The sequence below is a fragment of the Salmo salar genome, chromosome ssa22 (assembly GCF_905237065.1).
Source record: "Salmo salar chromosome ssa22, Ssal_v3.1, whole genome shotgun sequence".
NCBI classification, from domain to species: Eukaryota; Metazoa; Chordata; class Actinopteri; order Salmoniformes; family Salmonidae; genus Salmo; species Salmo salar.
In genome coordinates, this window is record NC_059463.1 from 3,984,588 (window position 1) to 4,011,916 (window position 27,329).

Sequence of the window (27,329 nt, forward strand, 5' to 3'; positions counted from 1 at the left end):
CAATGACTCAGGATGAGCCAGCTGGGTCTGTATGCTCAGCTCCATAGGAGAGAGCGCCTGTATGAACTGGTCCCGTGCTAGCTCGCTCTGCACGGAGGGAGGCATGTGAGCATATGCCCGCTGAGAGAGGCTCTCAATGTCATTAGCTAGCATCCGTAGTGGCTCTCCAGGCTGCCTGCGTCTATTACTCAGTTCGGAGCGCAGCAGCCCGGGCTGTACACACTGTCCAAAGCGCCTCCTCAGTGTTCCCACTACAGCCCCATAATCACATCTGTCCTCGGGGCTAATCAATATCAAACAGGCCAGAGCATCATCTGTGAGGCACAAAGCCAACTGCAGTGCCCTATCTTCATTCGACCACCCCCCAAAATGAGCTAACAGTTCAAACTGTTCATGAAAAGCTTCCCAATCCTGAAGCACAGTCGATGAAGCACTCATGCCCGCTTCAGCCGCCATCATTCTAATATGCTCCCTCAAGCGGCCTCTGGGCTCCGACGCCCTGGCGATCTCCTCAGCCAGATCCTCCGACATCCATGCACACGCACCTCCTTGGCCATAATCGTCCCCTACCTCCACCTTCACTTTCGGATTCCCTCGAAGCATTTCCAACCGCCGTTCTCACCTTCGTTAGCTAGCCACAGAAGTCAGCAAGCTAGCTGGCTAACTTATATCAACGTTTTTACTTCTGACACCAATGTAATGACCTGACTAGATCATAATGGAACAATTGTCCAGAAAGAGGTTTGAGTTTACGAATTTACGGTTGATTAACCCAACACCACACAGGCTACTGTTTGGCCGTAGCCCACACCAAATAAATGAAGGATACCCTATAAAACAACCGTGACCTTCTCTTGTGAAGGCCATACGTAAGAGAGAGAACAATGGCTAAACCTGGTCTCAACTTCCAATGCTCCATCCCCCTGCCCAACCCGCCTTCACGCCACTCCGCCAACCACCAGGATGCCCAGCATCAGAACATTCCAGGCATTCCAGTGATTGGCAGATAGCAGGTTGATTGGCATGTCGGACCCCGCGAACACTGGGTACTGGTAAGTACAACACAACCAACTAATAGCCTAACACATTACACACAGCTGTCTGTGCGGGTCGCTACAGTATTAAGGATCCCCATTAGCACTCTTCCTGGGGTCCAACAACATTAAGGCAGTTATAAACAATACAAATTATTACATGACATTACATTTCACAACACATTGTGTTCCCTCACGCCTTTACCACATATCTACAATACAAAATGCATGTGTATGTGTGTGTAGAGTAAATGTGTTAGTATGTGTATGCGTGTATCTGTGCCTGGGCGTGTCTCTTCACAGTCCCCGTTGTTCCATAAGGTGTATTTATATCATTTTTTAAAATCTGATTCTACTGCTTGCATAATTTACCTGATGTGGAATAGAGTTCCATGTAGTCATGGCTCTATGCAGTACTGTGTGCCTCCCATAGTCTGTTATGGATTGTGAAGAGTCTTCTGGTGGCATGTCTTGTGGGGTATGCATGGGTGTCTAAGCTGTGTGCTAGTAAGGCTAGGCGTCCCACTAGCGGGGCACCTGTCAACAACATCCGGTGAAATTGGAGGGCGCGCAGTTCAAATAAATAATCGTAATATTAAACATTTATGAACATTTATGAACAAGTATCTTATATAATTTAAAAGCTTAAATTCTTGTTCATCTAACTGCATTGTCCGATTTACAATAGGCTTTACAGCGAAAGCATACCATGCGATTGTTTGAGGATGGTGTCCCACATCAACCAATTTTTCAACCAGCACAGGCTTCATAAAATCCCAAATAGTGATTAAATAAATCACTTACTTTTGAAAATCTTCCTCTGTTTGCAATCCCAAGGGTCCCAGCTACAACATGAATGGTTGTTTTGTTAGATAAAATCCTTCTTTATATCCCAAAAAGTCTGTTTAGTTGGCGCCATCAATAGAAATCTAAAATTAGCTGATTTTCAACTGGGACTCTTTGTACAAAAACTCAAAATTCTTGCTTATTTTTGAAGAAACAAACCTGAAACAATCAACAAAGACTGTTGACATCTAGTGGAAGCCATGGGAATTGCAATCTGGGAGCTGGAATTGCATAGAACCCATAGCTTTCCATTATAAGAGCATGGGAGCTCAAAACAAAATAATTCCGGTTGGTTTTCCTTTGGATTCTTCCCTGCCAAATCAATTGTGTTATAGTCTACATTATGTAAACATTTCTACAAACTTCAAAGTGTTTTCTATCCAATGCTACCAATTATATGCATATCCTGGCTTCTGGGCAGTTTCCTTTGGGCACGTCAGTCAGGCGGAAATTCAGGAAAATAGACCCTAGCCCTAAGAACAGACAGCTTGGTGCATTTATGTCAATTCTTCTCACAAATGCAAGTAGAGATGAAGTTACTCTCTCCTCGAGCTTGAGCCAGGAGAGATTGACATGTATATTATTGTTACTGCTCCGTGTACGTTTAAGGGACAGCTGTGCCCTCTTTTGTGCCACCTGACCACACGACTGGACAGTAGTCTAGGTGCAACAAAACTAGGGCCTGTAGGACCTGCCTTGTTAATAGTGTTGTTAAGTCAGAGCATCGCTTTATTATGGACAGACTTCTCCCCACCTTAGCTACTGTTGTATCAACATGTTTTGACCATGACAGTTTACAATCCAGGTTAACTCCAAGCAGTTTAGTCACCTCAACTTGCTCAATGTCCACAACATTATTACATATTTAGTTGAGGTTAATGGTTTAGACTTTGTTAAGTTTTGCAGCGATTTCACTCGCTGTAGTGTAGGAAGCATTGGAGTCAACATGGGCCAGCATCTCTGTGGAACCCTTTTGACATCTTGTAGAGTAAATGCCCCAACGAATTGAGGCTGTTCTGAAGGCAAAAGGGGTGCAACTCAATATTAGGAAGGTGTTCCTAATGTTTTGTACACTCAGTGTATATTCGGATCTGCGTATAAATGTATAATATGTTACGAATTTTCAAAACGTATGATATGTTACGAATTCTAGCTAGGTGGCTAACGTTAGCTATCTCGCTAACTTTAGCTAGGCTAGGGGTTATGGGTTAAGGTTAGGAATTATTAAGGTTAGGGGTAGGGCTGTGGCGGTTACAAAATGTATTCCGAAAGTGACTGTCAAGCAAATGACTGCCGGTCTCACGGTAATTGACTGTAATTAACATAAACACATTTAGCATCTCCTGGCTTCCACACAGCCTACACGCCACTGATGCAGACCTTTGGAACTACATTTTAAAAAGTCTAACAAATCCATGTAATATAGTCTACACCATCACAATAAATCCATTATTTATTTTAGACAGGTCTAAATAAACATGATATGAAGAAAATGTAGTCTATTTCAGAAGAACAGAACTGAGTTGTCCTTATGTTAGGTCTGGATCTGGCTATGCCAAAAGGCTGTGGGCTACATTAGTTAATTTAGCAGACAAGATTTGCTTAGAATTCCGTGGCATTATTTTATATTATTTTAAATTATGAAGAATACAATTGAACAAATCTGAATAAAAGAGAAAGGATATTTTCTCCAAACGATTTGAGGGAGTGCGCACATGCGGTTATTCTGTGTTGACCGGTTAACAAAGAAATAGTTACTCCTATATGCTTAATTTAGAGTTATTAATGTAATTTATGTTTTGATTTTTAATAAATTGTAAGGCTGCATTATGCGACTCTAATGATGATTTGAAAAAAGTGTCTTGAAAGTCATGAGTTCTTGCTTAGTTTTTTGCGCAGGCTGTACACACTTCTTCAGTCACTCATTCACAAATTGACAAGCACTTGATAATGGCCTGAATTTCACGGCGGCATCCCCTTTGTGTGGCCATAATGCACCCTTTTGCGGCCAGTGGCCATTGTGCCCTTGGCCCGGAGTGCTGCGTTCTACTCTTCTCCCTGCATATGTAGGAACTCCTTCAAGACTGTTGGAAAAGCCTTCCTCATGAAGCTGGTTGAGAGAATGCCAACATTCTGCAAGATGTCATCAAGGCAAAGGGTGGCTACTTTGAAGAATATAAAACATAAAATATATTCTGATTTGGTTACTACATCATTCCATATGTGTTATTTCATAGTTTTGATGTCTTCACTATTATTCTATAATGTAGAAAATAGTACAAATAAAGTAAAACCCTGGAATGAGTAGGTGTGTCCCAACTTTTGACTGGTACTGTATCTTAAGCCATCACTTTAGATACGGTGTACCTTTTAGTTAGAATTTTGTCAACAGACTCACTAGAATATATCAAGAGAACGGGATCAGAATATTAGGGATCAATGGAAGAAATCCATCGAAATATATGCATTCTCGTCTCCGTTTCAATTGGTAGATCTAAAAATACTCTGATCTTGTAAATGATTTAGAGTTAGACAAATATTTATGAATCATACTGATGAATAAAATACAGTGGTTTGATTCATCCTGAAAGTTGCAATATTCAGTTCTACATCCAATGGTAATGTTGGAAGATTAGTGTACATATAATTATAATATAGAGAATAGTGTACAATACAGGCTATACCGTTGTCTATTGTCTGCACTAACCATCGGGTTCAAACTGTTACGGCTTGGTCTGCGCTCTGCTCCATAATGATTTAATAAGCCTACATGTCATTTTTTTAAAATATTATCAACTGTTACTAATGATCCTACCAAGATGATCATACCAAGATGGCGTAGCAGTCAGACGTGTGTTTGTCATTGTCTTATCCCGTGTCTTATCCCGTGTACACAGTTTTTTATTTTCATATATATTTTAATCTCACTTTCATTCCACGAACTAAATATACTTTCCTGCAACCCGCCTCACCCAATGTGGTACGGATCTGCTATTTTTATTCTTTATAACTGGAACCTCCATCAGGAGCTAACTAGCTACTAGCTTTCAGTCTTTGTTAGCCACGGTTAGCGGTCTTCACCTTTAGCTTGGACACCAGCCAGCTTTAGCTCGGACAATACCTGCTAGTCTGCACAGCGTGATGTCAACCCAGAGCATATCAGACTGCTTCTCTCTACCACATCACTGGATTCCTGCCTCAAGCTCTGGACCATTACACCAGATCATCGCAGCTAGCTAGCTGCAATCGAGTGGCTACTGTTAGCTAACGCCTCTGTCCCGAAGCAAGCACCAGTTAGCCTTGAGCTAGCCTCGAGCTATGCCCATATACCAGCTAACTTCTTGGGCTACAATGCCTCTTTTGCCAATTGGCCTGGACCCTTTATAGTTGACATGGAGCCCCGCCGATCCATCACAACTGGTCTGCAGGCGTAATCGTCAGATGTGGTTACAACAGGCTTTTCCGTTGCGAGCTCGCCGAAAACCCATCTGCTAGCCCCGGCCCGCTAGCTTTCTGAATGCCGTTGCCTCCCGCTCGCCTAGCATAGTAGCGACTACCGAACGGCTCTCTGACTCATCTATTGCTGCTCATTGGACACTATGATCACTCGGCTACACAGCTGATGCCTGCTGGACAATGCACTAACGCGGTACCTCTTTTTGTTTATCTGTCAGTCCCAGCCTCGAACTCAGGTCCTGTGCATATCTAACTGACCCTCTGCCCATTCATTGCCATTTTCCAGTTGTTGTCTAAGCTCTCCCAATCAACAGCCATGATTGCTTATGCCTCTTTCTAGTGTCAATATGCCTTGTCTACTGCTGTCTCGGTTAGTACTTATTGTTTTATTTCACTGTAGAGCCCCCAGTCTCGCTCAATATGCCTTAGATAGCTCTTTTGTCCCACCCCCCACACATGCGGAGACCTCACCTGGCTTAACTGGTGCCTCCAGAGATGCAAATCTCTCTCATCGTCACTCAATGCCTAGGTTGACCTCCACTGTACACACTTCCTACCATACATTATGCCCTGAATCTATTCTACCACGCCCAGAAATCTGCTCCTTTTATTCTCTGTTCCCAGCGCACTAGACAACCAGTTCTTATAGCCATTAGCCGTACCCTTATCCTACTCCTCCTCTGTTCCTCTGGTGATTTAGAGGATAGCCCCCAGTACCACACCTATTCCCCAGGTGCTCTCATTTGTTGACTTCTGTAACCGTAAAAGCCTTGGTTTCATGCATGTTAACATCAGAAGCCTCCTTTGTTTTTTTCACTGCTTTAGCACACTCCACCAACCCTGATGTCCTAGCAGTGTTTGAATCCTGGCTTAGGAAAATAATTCTGAAATTTCCATCCCCAACTACAACATTTTCCATCAAGATAGAACTGCCAAAGGGGGCGGAGTGTCACTTCCTGACCATAGAGAGCTCGTATTTTTCTATGGTAGAGTAGGTCAGGGCATGACTGGGGGGTTTTGTCTAGTTTATTTATTTCTATGTTTGGTTCTAGTTTATTTTTCTATGTTGGGGTTTTTGTCTAGTTTACATTTTCTATGTTGTGTTCTAGGTTCTTTTTTCTATGTTGGGTTTTTGTCTAGTTTACATTTTCTATGTTGTTTTCTAGGTTGGGGTTTTTGTATGATTACCAATTAGAGGCAGCTGATCATCGTTGTCTCTAATTGGGGATCATATTTAAGTTGCTGTTTTTCCCACTAGTGTTTGTGGGAGATTATATTGAGTTTATGCATGTACCACCTCTTCGTCACGGTTTGTTGTTTTTATTTATAGTTTGTCTGTCTTGCATAGTTTCATATAGAAATGAAGATGTGGAATGATACACACGCTGCGCCTTGGTCTCTTTCATACGACATCCGTGACACGGAGTTGCAATCTTCTGCAGAGATAGCCTGCAGAGTTCTGTCATACTATCCAGGTCTGTGCCCAAACTGTTCGAGCTTCTACTTTTAAAAATCGACCTTTCTAGAAATAAGTCTCTCACTGTTGTCGCTTGTTATAGACCCCCCTCAGCCCCCAGCTGTGCCCTGGACACCATATGTGAATTGATTGCCCTCCATTTATCTTCAGAGTTCGTACTGTTATGTGACCTAAACTGGGATATGCTTAACACCCCGGCCGTCCTACAATCTAAGATAGATGCCCTCAATCTCATAGGAATTATCAAGGAACCTATCAGGTACAACCCTAAATCCGTAAACAAGTGCACCTTCATAGATATCATTCTGACGAACTTGCCTTTTAAATACACCTCTGCTGTCTTCAACCTTCAACCTTCAACCAGGATCTCAGCGACCACTGCCTCATTGCCTGCGTCCGTAATGGGTCCGCGGTCAAACGACCACCCCTCATCACTGTCAAACGCTCCCTAAAAAAACTTCAATGAGCAGGCCTTTCTAATCGACCTGGCCCGGGTATCCTGGAAGGATATTGACCTCATTCCGTCAGTAGAGGATGCCTCGTTATTCCTTAAAAGTGCTTTCCTCACCATCTTAAATAAGCATTCCCAATTAAAAAAAATTAGAACTAAGAACAGATATAGCCCTTGGTTCACTCCAGACTTGAGTGCCCTTGACCAGCACAAACACATCCTGTGGTGTACTGCATTAGCATCAAAATAGCCCCCGCAATATGCAACTTTTCAGGGAAGTTAGGAACCATTATACACAGTCGGGTAGGAAAGCAAAGGCTAGCTTTGTCAAACAGAAATGTGCATCCTGTAACACAAATTCCCAAAAGTTTTGGGACACTGTAAAGTCCATGGAGAATAAGAGGTTAAGAAACACTGTCACCTCCGATAAATATTTCAAGAAGCATTTTTCTACGGCAGGCCATGCTTTCCACTTGGCTACCCCTACCCCGGCTAACAGCTCTGCACCCCCTGCAGCAACTTGCCCAAGCCCCCCCCGCTTCTCCTTCACCCAAAACCAGATAGCTGAGGTTCTGAAAGAGCGGCAAAATCTGGATCCCTCCAAATCAGCTGGGCTAGACAATCTGGAACCTCTCTTTCTAAAATTATCCACTGCAATTGTTGCAAGCCCTATTACTGGCCTGTTCAACCTCTCTTTCGTATTGTCTGACATCCCTAAAGATTGGAAAGCTGCCGTGGTCATCCCCCTCTTCAAAGGGGGAGACACTCTAGACCCAAACTGTTACAGACCCATATCTATCTTGCCCTGCCTTTCTAAAGTCTTTGAAAGCCAAGTTAACTTCTTTGGGATAGGGGGCAGTACTTTCACGGCCGGATAAAAAACATACCCGATTTAATCTGGTTACTACTCCTGCCCAGAAACTAGAATATGCATATAATTAGTAGATTCGGATAGAAAACACTCTAAAGTTTCTAAAACTGTTTGAATGGTGTCTGTGAGTATAACAGAACTTATATGGCAGGCCAAAACCTGAGAAGATTCCATGCAGGAAGTGTCCTGTCTGACAATTTGTTGTCCTTCTGATACATCTCTATCGAAATTACAGCATCTGTGCTGTAATGTGACACTTTCTAAGGCTTCCGTTGGCTCTCTAAAGCCACCAGAAAGTGGAATGGGGTGTCTGCTGTCTCTGGGCAAAGTATAGGAGCAGAGTTTGTAAGTGGTCAGCCTGGGGACAGTGAGACTGGAGATGCGCGTTCACGAGAACTCACCATGTTTTTCTTTCTCTCTTTGAATGAATACAACGTTGCCTGGTTGGAATATTATCACTATTTTACGAGAAAAATAGCATAAAAATTGATTTTAAACAGCGTTTGACATGCTTCTAAGTACGGTAATGGAATATTTGGAATTTTTTTGTCACGAAATGCGCTCGCGCATTACCCTTCAGATAGTGACCTGAACGCACAAACAAAACAGGGGTATTTGGATATAACTATGGATTATTTGGAACCAAAACAACATTTGTTGTTGAAGTAGAAGTCCTGGGTGTGCATTCTGACGAAGAACAGCAAAGGTAATCCAATTTTTCTAATAGTAATTCTGAGTTTAGGTGACCCCGAAGTTGGCGGATGTCAAAATAGCTAGCCGTGACGGCTGAGCTATGTACTCAGAATATTGCAAAATGTGCTTTCACCGAAAAGCTATTTTAAAATCGGACATAGCGATAGCATAAAGGAGTTCTGTATCTATAATTCTTAAAATAATTGTTATGTATTTTGTCAACGTTTATCATGAGTCATTTAGTAAATTCACCGGAAGTTTTCGGTGGGTATGCTAGTTCTGAAGATCACATGCTAATGTAAAAAGCTGTTTTTGATATAAATATGAACTTGATTGAACAAAACATGCATGTATTGTATAATATAATGTCCTAGGACTGTCATCTGATGAAGATCATCAAAGGTTAGTGCTGCATTTAGCTGTGGTTTGGGTTTATGTGACATATATGCTTGCTTGGAAAATGGCTGTGTGATTATTTGTGTCTATGTACTCTCCTAACATAGTCTAATGTTTTGCTTTCGCTGTAAAGCCTTTTTGAAATCGGACAATGTGGTTTGTTGGATCACACTTTGCCTGTAACATCCGACCTTACAACCACGGGTGACCCTACCAGTAGCTTAAGCTCCAGACGGCAACTCAGGATCTCGCTGACAAGAAGACCTGCACAAGTTTGTGAGGCCATCATCAAGCTAAACAATATAATGCATTTAGCTAGTGGCAGATTTACCCAACATCGTATTTGAGCCAGCTGCTGGGTGAGATTTTTGTTGTGATCATTACAAGTGGAACAAATCTCCATTTTGCTCTATATTAATCAATTTTGAGCTCCATCTTTGAAATTGGAATACTGGAAATCCATGCTTCAAAACAACAACAACAACGTTTTTATGTAGAAATTTTTCTGCCATTTCCTGGTTGCTAAAATTTGAATATTTTGCCTAATTTCAGATTGTGACAAAACAAGCAATGTATGTAGAGAATCATTGTACCATCTAAACCCCTGTGAAATATATTTTTAATATAACCCAAAATATTGTATTTTCAGCTGTTTGAGACTGGTGTACAAAACTGAATGTAAAAGATGTAAAAAACTAAACTTAAGAAGGGGAAGCATAGAAATAGCACACATAGAACATTTACCGGTTCTTAGACTTGCTTTCAATGAGAATGACAGAGCTATAACTCACATTTGCCCAAAAAGTTATATATTGCAGCTTTAAAGGAAGATAAATATATTTTTTTCCCCATCCTTATTACTTCTACACAACAGGATTTTATTCAAATCTCTCAGCAGAACTGAGTTCAAATAGTATGATTTCTTTCAAATACTTTTGATTGTCTGATTCAGCCTACCTGGAATGATGGATTGTACTTTTTGGACTATATCATTGCTTCCATTGCGCCGGCCAAGCTCAATCAAAAGCAACTCAAGTTACCATTATAGACATCACTGTAGGTTGAGAATGATTGTCCTCCTGTTGCTTCCTGTTTGTGGGTCTTCCGATAGCTGAAGAGGATAATCCAAGAGATGCAGATTCTGCTGCAGTGTGGCCAAGGGTATGTGATGGTGGTGGATGATTGTTAGGCCTTCTTGGAGGTAAACCTCTCCTTACATTGTCACTTGTCTTCTGCGGTGTGGCAGAGATGTTGTAAAGTGTAACTCACTTGTTGACTGTCTTCCTCCATGTGGTTCTGTCCTATGCATTGTCCTCCTAATTAGTGGTGTTGATGGGGCACTTTTTCAGGTTGGTACTTGTAGTGTTTCTTCTGTCCACCAAATTGCTTTGCGTTTAGCTGGGAGTACAGGACCTATACTGGTGAGCTGGTGATGGTAGTGGTGATGCTTTAAAAAAACACTAGAGTTAATACTTCATGTCATTTTGAATATTGAATAGCTTCCTGTGTGTTTATGTTAGGCTAATCGTTTCTTTCAGTGGCTGCAGCTCAAGCCCGTTTTCCATCGATATAAAGCTTGTGCCTATTCCATAACATGGAGCTTGTGAAGCTGTGTTTTTCTACACATGACAGGATCTGAACAAGACAATCATCACGAAATTGTCTGTTAAACCCGAACCGTTTGAGCTAGCAACTCATCACTCTCACTCTCACGACATTGTTGTTTGTTTTGCTCTACAACATCCACAAGCTTTACGGCAGTTGTCTGAACTTTCTGATTCCTACGACCTAATTTCGGAAACTGACTGTCCAGACAGAACTGTTTGAGCAACAACAACATCTCAGGAACAATTAGCACTCACTTGTTTTGCTCTACGACGCACACAACCTTCAGGGGAGTCGTCATTAGGTAACCCAGTACCGGACATTTTATAAATGTGTTATTCACATGTCTATGGGCTATAACAGTAAAGGCCAATATTTTATGAAATAATTTTAAATAAATATTTTTTTTGTATACCTACAGGGGTCCTAAAATTCCAAATCAAATAGCTAAATGATCCATCCTATGACCATCTTAAAACAATTCCATATGTTAGCTTAGTAGATATTGCGAACCAAGGGCTTAGACTTACAAGGGTTTAATGTTTGCCTCCTTCAGGACACAGGCGTTGGTGCGCCTGTCTTCCCAGCTGATCCTCATGATTTGCAGAGGAATCTTTGGTGGTGCTTACTGTACGTGGTCTTGGTTTCCCCATACAGTAGGGTTGGAAGAACTACAGCTTTGTAGATGAGGACTTAAGTTGTGACCTGAATATCACCATAATCAAACACTAATTTCCCCAGTCTGGCAAATGCTCCACTGACACATCTTAGGCAGCGGTGTATTTCCACTTCTATTTTAGCTTTAGAGGAGAGAAAGCTGCCAAGGTATTGAAAGTGATCCACATTTACGGGGGTGATATTGTCAATATATATTGTTGTGTCCTGTGTTGTCTTGTCTGGTATTGCCAACACATGTTGTCTTGTCAGGTCGGGCTTGGTGTCTTTTTTATGTTTAGTGCCAGACCTAGGACTGTGTACGCCTTTGCAAAGGCATCCAGGATTCCCAGTATGTGTTCTTCCAAGTGGGCTGTACATTGGTTAGGAGAATAACTCCATTTGAGTTTGTATTGCTGACACCTTCGTTTCTAATCATGCCTCTTCAAATGTTGTGGTCCTGGCTGACCCTGGCAATACAATCCCCAAGAAGAATGATCTTCCTTAGGAATACTTGAGAGTCCAAGTTGGTATAGAAGGTCTCAAACAATAGAAGTATTTGAGGCGGCTGCTGCGTGAGATTTGTGGTGAACATTGCAAACTCAACAAATCTACATACTATCCTGTATTTATCAAGCTTAAAATACATATTTTCTGGCCTTATTGCTTGCACACAACAGGATTTTGTTGATGTTTTTTATCAAATAGTATGTATTTTCTTTGTAATATTTGTAGCGTTTGATTGAGCCTGCCAGGAGTGCCAGTTTGCACATTTGGGACTATGTCATTGGTTGAAGTGCTCCAAGCAAGCTCAATCAAAAGCAACTAAAGTATTCCTAACAATACAAATTCTATTTGAACCCAGGTCTGTGCTGTTGGTCACAATCAAATAACATTAAGTTGCCTTTAAGACACGTACTTAATCTTTAACTACCTTGGTAACCAGATGCAATTACTGGCTAGTTTTGCTACCAGCTTATCCGAACAATAGTTAGCATTTAGCAAATATTTTTCTACACCAGAAAAGGACAACTTCTAAATGTTATGTAGCAGAAACAGCCAAATATTTTTTTTAAATCAGATTTTAGTGACCTCAATGTAAGCCTCTTAGAAATTTGATAAATGTGCACTTTGTTAGTATCAGCTTTTTTGAATGGTTGCCAATAACAGTGTCATTGTGCTATCCCCCATCGTGTTCCATTGATCCCGGACATAACCTATGACACTACACACTTCTCATCCACAGTCCCTCAGTTTGTCAGTCTCTCCATGTGTGTTTGTCCTCCACAGATCTTGACCTGTGTAACACAGTGGTGCATGGCTGTGAGCACCAGTGTGTCAGCACACCAGGATCCTACTACTGCATCTGCCCTGAGGCACAGCTACTGGCGGAGGATGGCAAAGGCTGCGGAAGTAAGTATACTTCACACACCCACTGAATACAATAATGAATACCCTCTACAACTACTGTGGTTCACCAGGATGCAATGGCTCTACAACTACTACTATTCAGTTGTCCCTCTGTAGTATCTACAATATCATATCTAATGTGCTCTAGGACTAGGACTGGAATTACATAACCTACAAATAAAACCTCTTCCTAAATAAAATATTTAGCCATGTAAGTAATTGAGAAAGCTTTACAATAAGGACCTGTTAAAATGCATAATAACTGCACATTCCACAGTGTATTATTTTTGTTCGGTAGGTTACAGGTACATTATCCATTACCCATAGGCTACCACTCAAAAGTTTAAGTAATAATAGATTCAGTATAAACAGGAAAATAAAATAAAGAAGTTGGCCTCTACCCCCAACCTTTCATCTCGTTCTCCCAACTCTGCCCAGCCAACATGTCACCATTCCAGATAATGTATTTAGAAATCCCATCATTGGGTGGTTGGTAGTTGGGTTTCCCAAGGGACTCCATAGTCCAGCATAGATGACCTAAATTGTAAATACAGAAAAAATGATTTGATTGGTAATGTGTATGGAATGTTCTCAAACCATTGCTGTCCATGATATCAGCAAGGGTATGAATTCCACATTTGGACTATTGGGGGATGCAAAATACTGCTTTCCAGATCACAAGGCATTATTGTCAAATAGTGGAGCATAGCATTCCATTTTGCACCAATAGAAATTGTGTTAGCATTAATAGGACCAAAGTGTAGTTTACATTGTTAAAGGGATATATCAGTGACGACCACCTCTTCCATGTCTCTCTATACTCAGCTAGGGGGCAGAAGAATCATCTCTAAACCAAATTAGGATTGGGCGAAATGCTGCCTGGAAATACAATTTAAAGTTTGGTACGAATAGTCCTCCTACGTCTTTCCCTCTTTGTAAGTTTGTTAATTTTTACAGGGAAAAACATAAAAAAGCCTTTTCTTCATCAAGAGGTAACACTGCCAAAGGAGCTGTTGTCTCTGATGAATCCAACAGTGTTTTATGAAAGTCCAACAATCCATGCATGGTAAATGCAACAAGGGCATGTTACTGTATGAAAAGTGCCCTGATTCGCCCCGTGTCCCACCCAGCCTGCAGATCAGCCAACATTGACCTGGTCCTCCTCATCGACGGCTCCAAGAGTGTGCGTCCCCAGAACTTTGAGCTGGTCAAGCAGTTTGTCAACCAGGTGGTGGACTCCCTGGACGTGTCGGCGCACGGGACACGAGTGGGCCTAGTGCAGTACTCCAGTCGCGTGCGAACCGAGTTCTCCCTCAACATGTACCAGACGGCGGTTGACATCAAGAAGGCGGTGATGAATGTGGAGTACATGGAGAAGGGCACCATGACGGGCCTGGCTCTCAAGCATATGGTAGAGAACAGCTTCTCAGAGGCCGAGGGTGCCCGCAAGAATGTCCCTCGTGTGGGCCTGGTCTTCACTGACGGCCGCTCTCAAGACGACATCACCGAGTGGGCCAAGAAAGCCAAAGAAGCAGGTACTGTAGGTGACACACGGGCTGTAATTTATTTGCCTAATATATTATAAAGCTTCTGCAGTAATGTTTCCATAAGACCAAGAACATTAAGACCAAGAACATTAAGATATGAAATATGAAAGCCAACTACTTAAAGACAACAAATCATGTCCAAATCGACTGCCATTCACTACTTTGGTGTGTGGCTAGATGTTTCAAAAAAACAGTGCTTGCAATCAAATACAATTCAGGACTTCATCCACCACTTCAGTGAGATACTGCATTGTCCTGTGTGCCAGGTATCACTATGTATGCTGTTGGCGTTGGGAAGGCTGTGGAGGATGAGCTGCGCGAGATTGCCTCGGAGCCACACGACAAGCACTTCTTTTATACCACTGACTTCACTTTCATCAACCAAATAGCAGAGAACCTCAAGCTCAACATCTGTGCAGGTATTCTATTCTATGATCAAAGCAAATCACAACATAATCAGAACTTGTTATTTTAGAGCACCATCTAGAGTCAGGCAAAGATAATAGAGAGGATGAGGTTAAATACTTTTTACACAATAGACACCTCCTTACATTTCTTAATTTGGAGAGCTGATGAAAGTGATAGAATAAAATATAAATATGTTTTTTTCACAATGCGTGTGTATGTGGTCCCCTGTGGCTCAGTTGGTAGAGCATGCCGCTTGCAACGCCAGGTTTGTGGGTTCGATTCCCATTGGGTAGCAGGAAGGGGGAAAGAAGTATGAAAATTAATGCACTCATTGTAAGTCGCACTGGATAAGAGTGTCTGCTAAATGATGTAAATGTGTGTTTTCAGAGGAGAGCCAGGGAGAGATTGAGGTAAAAAACCCATGTGCCTGTGAGAGTCTGGTTGAGTTCCAGCAAGCCACAATGACCACTCTGGAGCAGCTGACAACAAAACATATCCTTTTATATACAGTTCCTGTTCATTTAAGGTGAACATTGTAGCTTGTCTTTTACCTGTTGTAGCATGATGATTTATATACACACTCGCAGCTGAGACAAAACTAACACACACCCAAATATTGTTCATTTATACAAGTCATGGTGCCTGTTCCTCTAGTCTATTTATTTTTATTTTGCACTTGCCACAATCTTCCCCCCACCATGTGTGGTGTGGTCCACACATGTTTGTTTTTGTCTCCACAAAGCCAGAAAATTGGCTTGAACATAAAATCAACCAGTGTTTGCTGTCTCTGGTTAAATTATTATTTAGCTCTCTGGACAATATTAAACATGATTGGACATCAAAGGACATAATGAATACTCAAAACAGTCATCAATATATACTTTAATGTCCAGTTTCTTGGACACAGATTAAGCTTAGTACTTGACTAAAATGTTCTTTCAATGGAGATTCTTCATTAAGCATGCTTTTTATTCCAGGACTAGGCTTAAACTGTGTCCGGGAATCCGGCCCAAAATGAAAAGAAAGATTTGGTTAAACTCATCTGCATACATTTGTGTTGGATTCTGATCACTTTCATAAACGGTAAAAGGTAACATTCATGAAAAAACATGTTGTATCAGTTCTGAGTCAGTAAAGCATGACCATGTCTGTTCTGGTCTACATGGTAAACTATCACTTTTAACTTAAGCGTAACATACCTAATATTTCATTGGCCCCCAATTCATCACTGTGTAAAGTGGATCATTGTTTACTCAAAGGCTCTAGAAACAGATTTGTCCAAAGGACAACGTTTCAAAGACCAATTGTTTATTTTTCTTGTAAATGCTTAGGGATTAGAGGTGATGAGGAGTTACAATGGCACTTCTGTTGCAGTGGAATTCCACGTCAGTCTCCATCATGCTATTGTACTGGGTAGCACATAAGGATCTTTTGATTGACTGTGCACATGGCTACTTTTCATTGGGAGGACATCTTTTTTGTGCAGCGCCCATTATGACATTTGTGCGAGTAGATTAGATTTACTGATGGCCATTGATCCAGATATTTCAGATACTGCCTTGTTATTTTGTCCTAACATTTTACTGTTTTGTGACAACAATTACTATAACAAAATACTTTATGTAGTTTATATAAATGTGTTTTAAAACCATACAGTTGATACAGTGCCTTCGGAAAGAATTCGGCCCCTTGACTTTTTCCACATTTTGTTACGTTACAGCTTTATTCTAAAATAGATTACATTTTTTTTAAAATCATCTACACACAATACCCCATAATGACAAAGCGAAAACAGGTTTTTAGAAAATGTTGTATCGTATTTACATAAGTATTCAGACCCTTTGCTATGAGACTCAAAATTGAGCTCAAGTGCATCCTGTTTCCACTGATCATCCTTGAGATGTTTCTATAACTTCATTGGAGTCCACTTGTGGTAAATTTGATTGATTGTACATGATTTGGAAAGGCACACACCTGTCTATATAAGGTCCCACAGTTGACATTGTATATCAGAGCAAAAATCAAGCCATGAGGTTGAAGGAATTGTCCATAGAGCTTTGAGACAGTATTGTGTCCAGGCACAGATCTGGGGAAGGGTACGAAAACATTTCTGCAGCTTTGAATGTCCCCAAGATCACTGTGGCCTCCATCATTCTTAAATGGAATAAGTTTGGAACCACCACCACAAGAATCTTCCTAGAGTTGGCCGCATGGCCAAACGGAGCAATCAGGAGCGAAAGGTCTTGATCAGGGAGGTGACCAAGAACCCGATGGTCACTCTGACAGAGTTCTAGAGTTCCTCTGTGGAGATGGAAGAAACATCCAGAAGGACAACCATCTCTGCAGTACTCCACCAATCAGGCCTTTATGGTAGAGCGACCAGGCAAAAGCCACTCCTCAGTAAAATGTACATGACAGCCCACTTGGAGTTTTCCAAAAGGCACCTAAAGACTCTCAGACCATGAGAAATAAGATTCTCTGGTCTGATGAAACCAAGATTGAACTCTTTGGCCTGAATGCCAAGCGTCACGTCTGGAGGAAACTTGGCACCATCCTTACGGTGAAGCATGGTGGTGGCAGCATGATGCTGTGGGGATGTTTTTCAGTGGCAGGGACTGGGAGACTAGTCAGGATTGAGGCAAAGATGAACGGAGCAAAATACAGAGAGATCCTTGATGCTGCTCCAGAGCACTCAGGATCTCAGACAAGTGGGCAAAGGTTCCCCTTCCAACAGGACAACTACCCTAAGTACACAGCCAGGACAACGCAGGAGTGGCTTCGGGGCAAGTCTCTGAATGTTGTTGAGTGGCCCAGCCAGAGCCCGGACTTGAACCTGATCTAACATCTCTGGAGAGACCTGAAAATAGCTGTGCAGCAATGCTCCCCATCCAAGCTGACAGAGCTGAGAGGATCTGCAGAGAAGAATGGGAGAAACTCCGCAAATACAGGTGTTTCAAGCTTGTAACGTCATACCCAAGAAGACTCGAGGCTATAATCACTGCCAAAGGCGCTTCAACAAAGTACTGAGTAAAGGGTCTGAATACTTATGTGATATTTCAGATTTTTTCATATTTATAAATTAGCAAAAACGTATAAACTGTTTTTGCTTTGTCATTATGGTGTATTGTGTGTAGATTGAGTCGAAAAAATCAACAACAATTGAATCAATTTTAGAATAAGTTTGTAACCTAATAAGTCAAGTGGAATAAGTCAAGTGGTCTGAATATTTTCCAAAGGCACTGTACCTTAGGTACTTAATATATATGCATTTAAGTGATATACTGTTGGCCCAAATACGTCAGTGTCTGTAACTCAAGTTTTTGCACAGATCTTCCCATCAACATCAATGTATGATTTATGCCAAAGTCCAAGTTTAGTGCACACATTTCAAGTTAGGATTCGGACCAAAATTAATCCCATGAAAAAAGCCATATGATTCTTCTACTACAATATCATTCAATTCAGCTCAACTTCATTCGTACAGCCCATTTGACCATAAAATGGAATGATGTGTTTATTTCCTTAACCCTTTTCTACTGGCGGGGATGACTGCTCGATTGGAGGACTTGGAGAACCAGCTGCTGTCACGGAAATGAGGGGTGTCAACCATGTAACCCAAAAAAGATGTGGAGATGCATTGAGTATAGAGGACTCTTCCTGTCAATAATGTAACAGGAAAAACAAGTCCTGTCAATGTCGAATTTCCATGATGTAAATTACCCAAAACAATATTTCATGTAGAGTATCTCGTATCAGAGCATGAATGTGCACATGCACTGGAATTAAGTCATGTCAAACACATCAATAGGAACAGTTGGCACACTACTTACTGTAGACATAAGCACAGGCGACTAGAAAGTACAGCCGTTGTTTATAACTTAAATACAGTATTTTTCCATTCACACACCAGATACCAGTTTCTTTGTGCCCTATTTATACTTGATCTGTTTTATATGGTTTGTTAAATGTGATGTATTTATAGCCATTTTTTATACCGGCAGTAGATATCTGAGAAAAGAGAAATTAAGTGTTATTATTACCAGTCCTTATGATCTAGCCAAGGTCAATTCAAAGCACCAATCAGTGATTCGTAGAAAGTAATATAATACAATATTTGTAGAGGAATGAATGATAGCAGAGTCAAAAAGAGTACAAAGAATGGTTCCTGGATTTACAAAAGTGAAACCAAGCATCACACAATTACCCAGATCAAACCAAAACATTACTGTCAAGAGGATGAGATCAAGTACTGTATTAACTTGATCACATGAATTGTCTTATTGGGTAACTATGTATGAAATTGAATTAGGTAATGACTTTACTGGTATATTATGTGAAATCAAAATACCACCAAAAACAAAGCAAAGTTTATGCCCCACCTTTTTGCTATGGTTTAATTTTAAATGGAGTGAGCTTTTTACAGTTTAATTAATTTGCCCTCTCTGTTATGCATTTTACTGCATTTTTGAGGGACAGAGAGAACGTCACTGAGATATGTAACTGAACAAGAGGGCCTTTTTAGTTTCTTGTTATTCTTTGTTTAGTCTTGTATTAAACGACCACGTGATGGAAAGATTTATACCCCTATATTTGGTTACCAGTACTTTTTGTATATTTTCTAATAAACTTTTTTGTAATGTTCAAAGTCTCTCTGTATTCTGGCACAGATGGCAATAAAGACTAAATTGTTCGCTGTATTGTTTCTTCATAACTCTGAACGGAATCGTAGGATCATTGCAACCTGAGAGCAGTCACCCTGTAATTGGTCAGAGATGTGTTATGGTGTGTACCCCCAAGGGACTAAATTTACGATTGATGTGTAATGGGATTTTGCTTCATTATTGTTTTCAAACAGAGACATACTTTATGATGATGAACTTCAGTTCCTATCTCCATAGAGGGTCTAATAAGTCCCTGGGATACCTTGTGTTCTTTTCACAACAAGTGTCCCACCATGGATGACCTTTGTAAGTACCTTCTAATTAAGGCTAATGGGGGGAGCTCCTCTTTCCATTGTCGTGTTTGCTGACTTCCAGCCAAGACTCTGGAGAATGTGAAATGCCAGATGGTCCCCCAAGCCTTGGTGAAGACATGTTAATTGTCCCAAAAGGTAGCCTGGCCTTCGACTCTCACAAGGAGCTGTGGAAGAACATAAGCAAATGCTTTTCAACAACAAACTGCCTCTAAAGTTTTCAGACTGATGTAACATTGTCAAGTGAGCACAGGAAACAGAGGAGCTCAGACAAGGATGTTTTGGCACACAGCATTGTAGCAACCTACTGGGCACACACTGGTTGAATCAACGTTGTTTCAGCGTAATTTGTCAACATATTGTGTCATGGAATCAATGTGGAAAATACATTGGATTTGAAAAAAGTAATCAACCAGTGCTGTTTTCATCTCATTTCAACCAGCAGTGTAAATATTAAAATGAAGGTAAAACTTCTACTTAAATACATTGACTTAACCTAACTGTTACATCAATGTAATATCAACATAATCATCAGATCTATGTACAGTACACATTGAAATTCTGTAGAAAATTCCACAAAGAAAGAAAGAAAATCTTTTTCATCCTATATTCAATATACAGCTGAAGTCGGAAGTTTACATACACCTTAGGCAAATACATTTAAACTCAGTTTCACAATTCCTGACATCTAATCCTAGTAAACATTCTCTGTTTTAGGTCAGTTAGGATCACCACTTTATTTTAAGAATGTGAAATGTCAGAATAAAGGTAGCGAGAATTATTTATTTCAGCTTTCATCACATTCCCAGTGGGTCAGAAGTTTACATACACTCATTTAGTATTCGGTAGCATTGCCTTTAAATTGTTTACCTTGGGTCAAACGTTTCGGGTAGCCTTCCACAAGCTTCCCACAATAACCTGGGTGAATTTTGGCCCATTCCTCCTGACTGAGCTGGTATAGCTGAGTCAGGTGTGTAGGCCTCCTTGCTTGCACAAGCATTTTCAGTTCTGCCCACACATTTTCTATGGGATTGAGGTCAGGGCTTGGTGATGGCCACTCCAATACCTTGACTTTGTTGTCCTTAAGCCATTTTGCAACAACATTGGAAGTATGCTTGGGGTCATTGTCCATTTGGAAGACCTATTTGCGACCCAGCTTTAACTTCCTGACTGATGTCTTGAGATGTTGCTTAATATATCCACATAATTTTCCATCCACATAATTTCCCTCCCTCATGATGCCATCTATTTTGTGAAGTGCACCAGTCCCTCCTGCAGCAAAGCACCCTCACAACATGATGCTGCCACCCCCGTGCATCACGGTTGGGATGGTGTTCTTCAGCTTGTAAGCCTCCCCTTTTCTCCTCCAAACATAACTATGGTCATTATGGCCAAACAGTTCTATTTTTGTTTCATCAGACCAGAGGACAAAAAGTACTATCTTTGTCCTCATGTGCAGTTACAAACTGTAGTCTGGCTTTTTATGGCAGTTTTGGAGCAGTGGCTTCTTCCTTGCTGAACAACCTTTCAGGTTATGTCAATATAGGACTCGTTTTACTGTGGATATAGATACTTTTGACCTGTTTCCTCCAGCATCTTCACAAGGTCCTTTGTTCTGGGATTGATTTGCACTTTTCGCACCAAAGTACATTCATCTCTAGGAGACAGAATGCATCTCCTTCCTGAGCGGAATGACGGCTGCGTGGTCCCATGGTGTTTATACTTGCGTACTATTGTTTGTGCAGATGAACGTTATACCTTCAGTCGTTTGGAAATTGCTCCCAAGGATGAACTAGACTTGAGGAGGTCTACAATTGTTGTCTGAGGTCTTGGCTGATTTCTTTTCATTTCCCCATGATGTCAAGTATAGAGGCACTGAGTTTGAAGGCAGGCCTTGAAATACATCCACAGCCACACCTCCAATTGACTCAAATTATGTCAATTAGCCTATCAGAAGCTTCTAAAGCCATGACATCATTTTATGGAATTTTCCAAGCTGTTTAAAGGCACAGTCAACTTAGTGTATGTAAACTTCTGAACAGGTGGGAATTGTGATACTGTGAATTATAAGTGAAATAATCTGTCTGCTGTAAACAATTGTTGGGAAAATTACTTGTGTCATGCACAAAGTAGATGTAGATGAACTATAGTTTGTTAACAAGAAATTTGTGGAGTGATTGAAAAATTAGTTTTAATGACTCCAACCTAAGTGTATGTAAACTTCTGACTTCAACTGTATACTATTTGGTGGTTGAAATGTTGAATTTCGTATTTGATTAGACATATTTTATTTCACCTTGTTTAAATGTTGATAGTAAAATGGTATGTTTAAATCAAATTCATTGTTTCAATTTCATGCTATCAACCTAAATAAAGATGTATATTGTAATAAAATGTGAAGCAACAGTCCAACGATTCCTGTCCGAACATTGACTCCTACTGGTATATGAGGGGTATTGCACTTCAGTGAGAACAAGTCTACCACCCAGGGGCCTCATTTATAACCGTTGCATACATTGTACACTAAGTATCTGTTGCGCTGTTTCTGAAAAGACTGCACAAGCACAAAAATATTGAGATTTATAAACTTGGCGCCTGCCGTACATACGCATGTTTCCTTGAACAAAACTATAAACACAGCATGTTGGTTCAATGTTTCATCAGCTGAAATAAAAGATCCCTCTCTCAAATGTTGTTCACAAATTTGTTTACATCACTGTTAGTGAGCATTTATCCTTTGCCAAGATAATCCATCCATGTGACAGATGTGGCCTATCAAGAAGCTGATTAAACAGCATGATCATTACACAGGTGGACCTTGTGCTGGGGACCACAATGCCACAGATGTCTCAAGTTTTGACGGAGCGTGCAATTGGCATGCTGACTGTAGGAATGTCCACCAAAGCTGTTGCCAGAGAATTGAATGTTTATCTTTCTACTATAAGCCGCTTCCAATGTCGTTTTAGAGAATTTGGCAGTACGTCCAACCGCCCTCACAACCGCAGACCACGTTTAACCACGCTAGACCATCCACATCTGGCTTCTTCACATGCGGGATCGTCTGAGACCAGTCACCTGGACAGCTGATGAAACTGTGGGTTTACACAACCGAACAATTTCTGCACAAACTGTCAGAAACCATCTCAGGGAAGCTCATCTGCATGCTCGTCATCCTCACCAGGGTCTTGACCTGAATGCAGTTCGGTGTCGTAACCGACTTCCGTGGGCAAATGCTCACCTTTGATGGCCACTGGCACGCTGGAGAAGTGTGCTCTTCATAGATGAATCCCGGTTTCAACTGTACTGGGCAGATGGCACACAGCATGTATGGCATCGTGTGGGCGAACGGTTTGCTGATGTCAACGTGCCCCCTGGTGGCCATGGGGTTATGGTATGGGCAGGCATAAGCTACGGACAACGCGCACAATTGCATTTTATCGATGGCAATTTGAATGCACAGAGATACCGTGACCAGATCCTGAGACCCATTGTCGTGCCATTCATACACCGCCATCACCTCATGTTTCAACATGATAATGCATGGGCCCATGTCCCAAGGATCTGCATGCAATTCCTGGAAGCTGAAAATATCCCAGTTCTTCCATGGCCAGCATACTCACCAGACATGTCACCCATTGAGCATGTTTACGACAGCGTTGTCCAGTTCTCACCAATATCCAGCAACTTTGCACAGCCATTGAAGAGGAGTGTGACAACTTTCCACAGGCCACAAGCAACAGCCTGATCAACTCTATGCGATGAAGCAAATGGTGGTCACACCAAATACTGACTGGTTTTCTGATCCACACCCCTACTTTTTTTATATATATCTTCTGACCAACAGATGCATATCTGTACTCCCAGTCATGTGAAATCCATAGACTAGGGCCTAATGAATTTATTTCAATTGACTGATTTCCTTATATGAACTGTAACTCAGTAAAATCTTAGAAATTGTTGCGTGTTGCGTTTATGTTTTTGTTCAGTGTAAATCAGACCTGCTGTATAACTGTGTGCATGTGAACGAGCATTATGACTACAAACGTCAATGAAAAAGTTGAACCATGTTCTTTCGGGAGTATGAAATCATCACAGTCAGAAAAGGTGAGGAATGTATTCTGCAATGATCATGGAAATAAAATAAATAATAAGAAATAAATTCCTAATTATTTTAGGATGCAAAGATAAAATTAATATATTTTTGCTCTTCTCACTAACTGCAAATTATTGCATATTGTTATTATATTTAGCTACCTGTTTATTTGTTATGAATAAATCATCATATATTCCTCATTTTCACAAGGCTACTAGGCAACTTTTTCCTTGTTGCAATGCAAAACAATACTTCAACCACTAGAAGTTTGTGGGAGGTTAAGCACATTTTCACATCAAGTTAAGTTTTTATAAATGGCAACTTTTGCATGAAAACTGGCACATGCAGGTTTTGCAGTATATTTTGTTCATTTGCAATGCTTATAAATGAGGCCCCTGGGGCTTCATTTATAAACAGTGCATATGTACAAAATATACCACAATATGTGTATGTGCCAGTTTTCAATTCAAATATTTGTATTGCAAGCTGGTAAGTAAGTACAGTATTATGTGCAAATGGGAGATATGATGAAAAGCTTATTCATAAAAAAACTACAAACAGGAAAACATATAAACAAGAATGCAACCATTTGCCATTATTGAGACGAGCTTTTATTTTTAGAATCTAAAATAAGCTCATCTCTCATTTAATTGGATCTAGTACCCCAGTGAATAGATAGGCTATATGTATTTCAAGTTTTGCAACTGATATTTTACATTGAAGTAGGCCTATGTGTCAAGTTTAAAGTTTTTATTGTCACATGCACAAGTACAGTGAAATGCCTTTCTTGCTTGCTCTTTCTCAACAATGCAGTAATGAATATCGGTAGTACTATAACAAATAAATAAAAAAGTTAAATAAAACAAAAACATATGAGAAATAGAACTGTATACTATAGGTACTGTAATTAACAAAAAAAATTGTAGCCTGCCCTACAATGTTTAAGAATCCGCATCCATCCGAGTCCATCATATTTAGGTGGGTATAAAACATTGTTGAATTCCAATGTTATGCTGACAGGTCCATGACAATTTCCCATTGTTTTCTCATTCAGAAAGGAAACAGTAAAAATAAAGAAAAACCCTTGTGTCAGTGTGTCCAAACTATTGACAGGTACTGTATGTCCTTCCTTAGTATAGGCTCTGAGATTAAATAGGCTAAAATGTCGCGCTCCTATCGCACGGCAATACTGTAGCCTATACCCATACTGTCAAATATTTTACATAAACTACCGGTCTATCTACTGTGCTGGCAGAATGTTTGAAACTTTAGCCTTAATTTACAATGTATCTGGAAAAGCACTATTTTCTACATTGTAGAATAATAGTGAAGACCTCAAAACCATGAAATAACACATATGGAATCATGTAGTAACCAAAAAACTGTTAACCTGTTATGGCTAGGGGGCAGTATTTTCACGGCTGGATAAAAAACGTACCCGATTTAATCTGGTTACGACTCCTGCCCAGTAACTAGAATATGCATATAATTATTGGCTTTAGATAGAAAACACTCCAAAGTTTCTAAAACTGTTTGAATGGTGTCTGTGAGTATAACAGAACTCAAATGGCAGGTCAAAACCTGAGAAGATTCTTTACAGGAAGTACCCTGTCTGACCATTTATTGTCTTTCTTTGACATCTCATTCCATTACAAAGGATCTCTGCAGTAACGTGACACTTCCCACGGCTCCAATAGGCTCTCAGAGCCCGGGAAAAACCTGAATGTCGTCATTCCAGCCCCAGGCTGAAACACATTATCGCCTTTCTCAAGTGGCCGATCAAGGGACACTGTGGGCTTAGGCGCGTGCACTGGCCGCCCCCGTCTTTGTGATTTTTCCTCTGTTTACCGAAAAGGAGATTCCCGGTCGGAATATTATCGCTTTTTTACGAGATAAATTGCATAAAAATTGATTTTAAACAGCGGTTGACATGCTTCGAAGTACGGTAATGGAATATTTAGAATTTCTTTGTCACGAATTGCGCCATGCGCTCGACCCTGATTTACCATTTCGGATAGTTTCTGGAACGCACGAACAAAACGCCGCTATTTGGATATAACGATGGATTATTTTGGACCAAACCAACATTTGTTATTGAAGTAGCAGTCCTGGGAGTGCATTCTGACGAAGACAACAAAAGGTAATCAAACTTTTGTAATAGTAAATCTGATTTTGGTGAAGGCTAAACTTGTCGGGTGTCTAAATAGCTAGCCCGTGATGGCTGGGCTATGTACTTAGAATATTGCAAAATGTGCTTTCACCAAAAAGCTATTTTAAAATCGGACATATCGAGTGCATAGAGGAGTTCTGTATCTATAATTCTTAAAATAATTGTTATGCTTTTTGTGAACGTTTATCGTGAGTAATTTAGTAAATTGTTAGTAAATTCCCCGGAAGTTTGCGGGGGTATGCTAGTTCTGAACGTCACATGCTAATGTAAAAAGCTGTTTTTTGATATAAATATGAACTTGATTGAACAAAACATGCATGTATTGTATAACATAATGTCCTAGGTGTGTCATCTGATGAAGATCATCAAAGGTTAGTGCTGCATTTAGCTGTCTTCTGGGTTTTTGTGACATTATATGCTAGCTTGAAAAATGGGTGTCTGATTATTTCTGGCTGGGTACTCTGCTGACATAATCTAATGTTTTGCTTTCGCTGTAAAGCCTTTTTGAAATCGGACAGTGTGGTTAGATAAAGGAGAGTCTTGTCTTTAAAATGCTGTGAAATAGTCATATGTTTGAAAAATTGAAGTTTTTGTATTTTTGAGGAATTTGTCATTCGCACCACGCCTATCATTGTATATTGGAGCAGGTGTTCCGCTAGCGGAACGTCTAGATGTAAGAGGTTAAACAAACATATCATTTTGAGATTCTTCAAAGTAGCCACCTTTTGCCTTGATGGCTGTTTTGCTCACTCTTGGTATTCTCTCAACCAGTTTAACATGGAATGCTTTTCCAACAGTCTTGAAGGATTTCCCACATATGCAGAGCACTTGTTGGCTGCTTCTCCTTCACTCTGCGGTCCACCTCATCCCAAACCATCTCAATTGGGTTGAGGACCGGTGATTCTGGAGGCCAGGTCATCTGATGCAGCACTCCATCACTCTCCTTCTTAGCCCTTACACAGCCTGGAGGTGTCATTGTCCTTCCTAAACAACAGGTGTAGACTAACAGTGGTTTCCAGCCAGGGGTACTAGGCCTATCAACAGGGGGTACTTGAGAAGACTTAAACCACTGTGCACACCATGTCATTTCAAAGTAGAAATGTGGGTAAAATTTGGTTGAGACATTGATCAATGAGATTTCAACCTTAATTCACCCACTCAAAAAGGACAACCAGAAGGTTGTTGAATACCCAGTGCACAACAAAGTTCAAATGGGAATACAATGTCAGATATTTTGTATTCACAC

The 27,329-nt window shown here is 40.6% G+C and overlaps 1 protein-coding gene across 3 annotated transcripts in view; it reads left to right on the top strand.

Moving 5' to 3' along the window:
• Window positions 1–19,538, top strand: part of LOC106582652 (matrilin-4) — a 61,623-nt gene extending 42,085 nt beyond the window's left edge. For all 3 annotated transcript variants that reach the window (XM_014165906.2, XM_014165908.2, XM_014165907.2), the window contains 5 exons: window positions 12,774–12,896; window positions 14,024–14,428; window positions 14,707–14,859; window positions 15,236–15,340; window positions 18,386–19,538. In XM_014165906.2, the coding sequence (XP_014021381.1) occupies window positions 12,774–12,896; window positions 14,024–14,428; window positions 14,707–14,859; window positions 15,236–15,340; window positions 18,386–18,444 (845 nt within the window). In that variant the 3' untranslated portion in view covers window positions 18,445–19,538. The remainder of the gene's footprint in view (window positions 1–12,773; window positions 12,897–14,023; window positions 14,429–14,706; window positions 14,860–15,235; window positions 15,341–18,385) is intronic.
• Window positions 19,539–27,329: the final 7,791 nt, after the last annotated feature.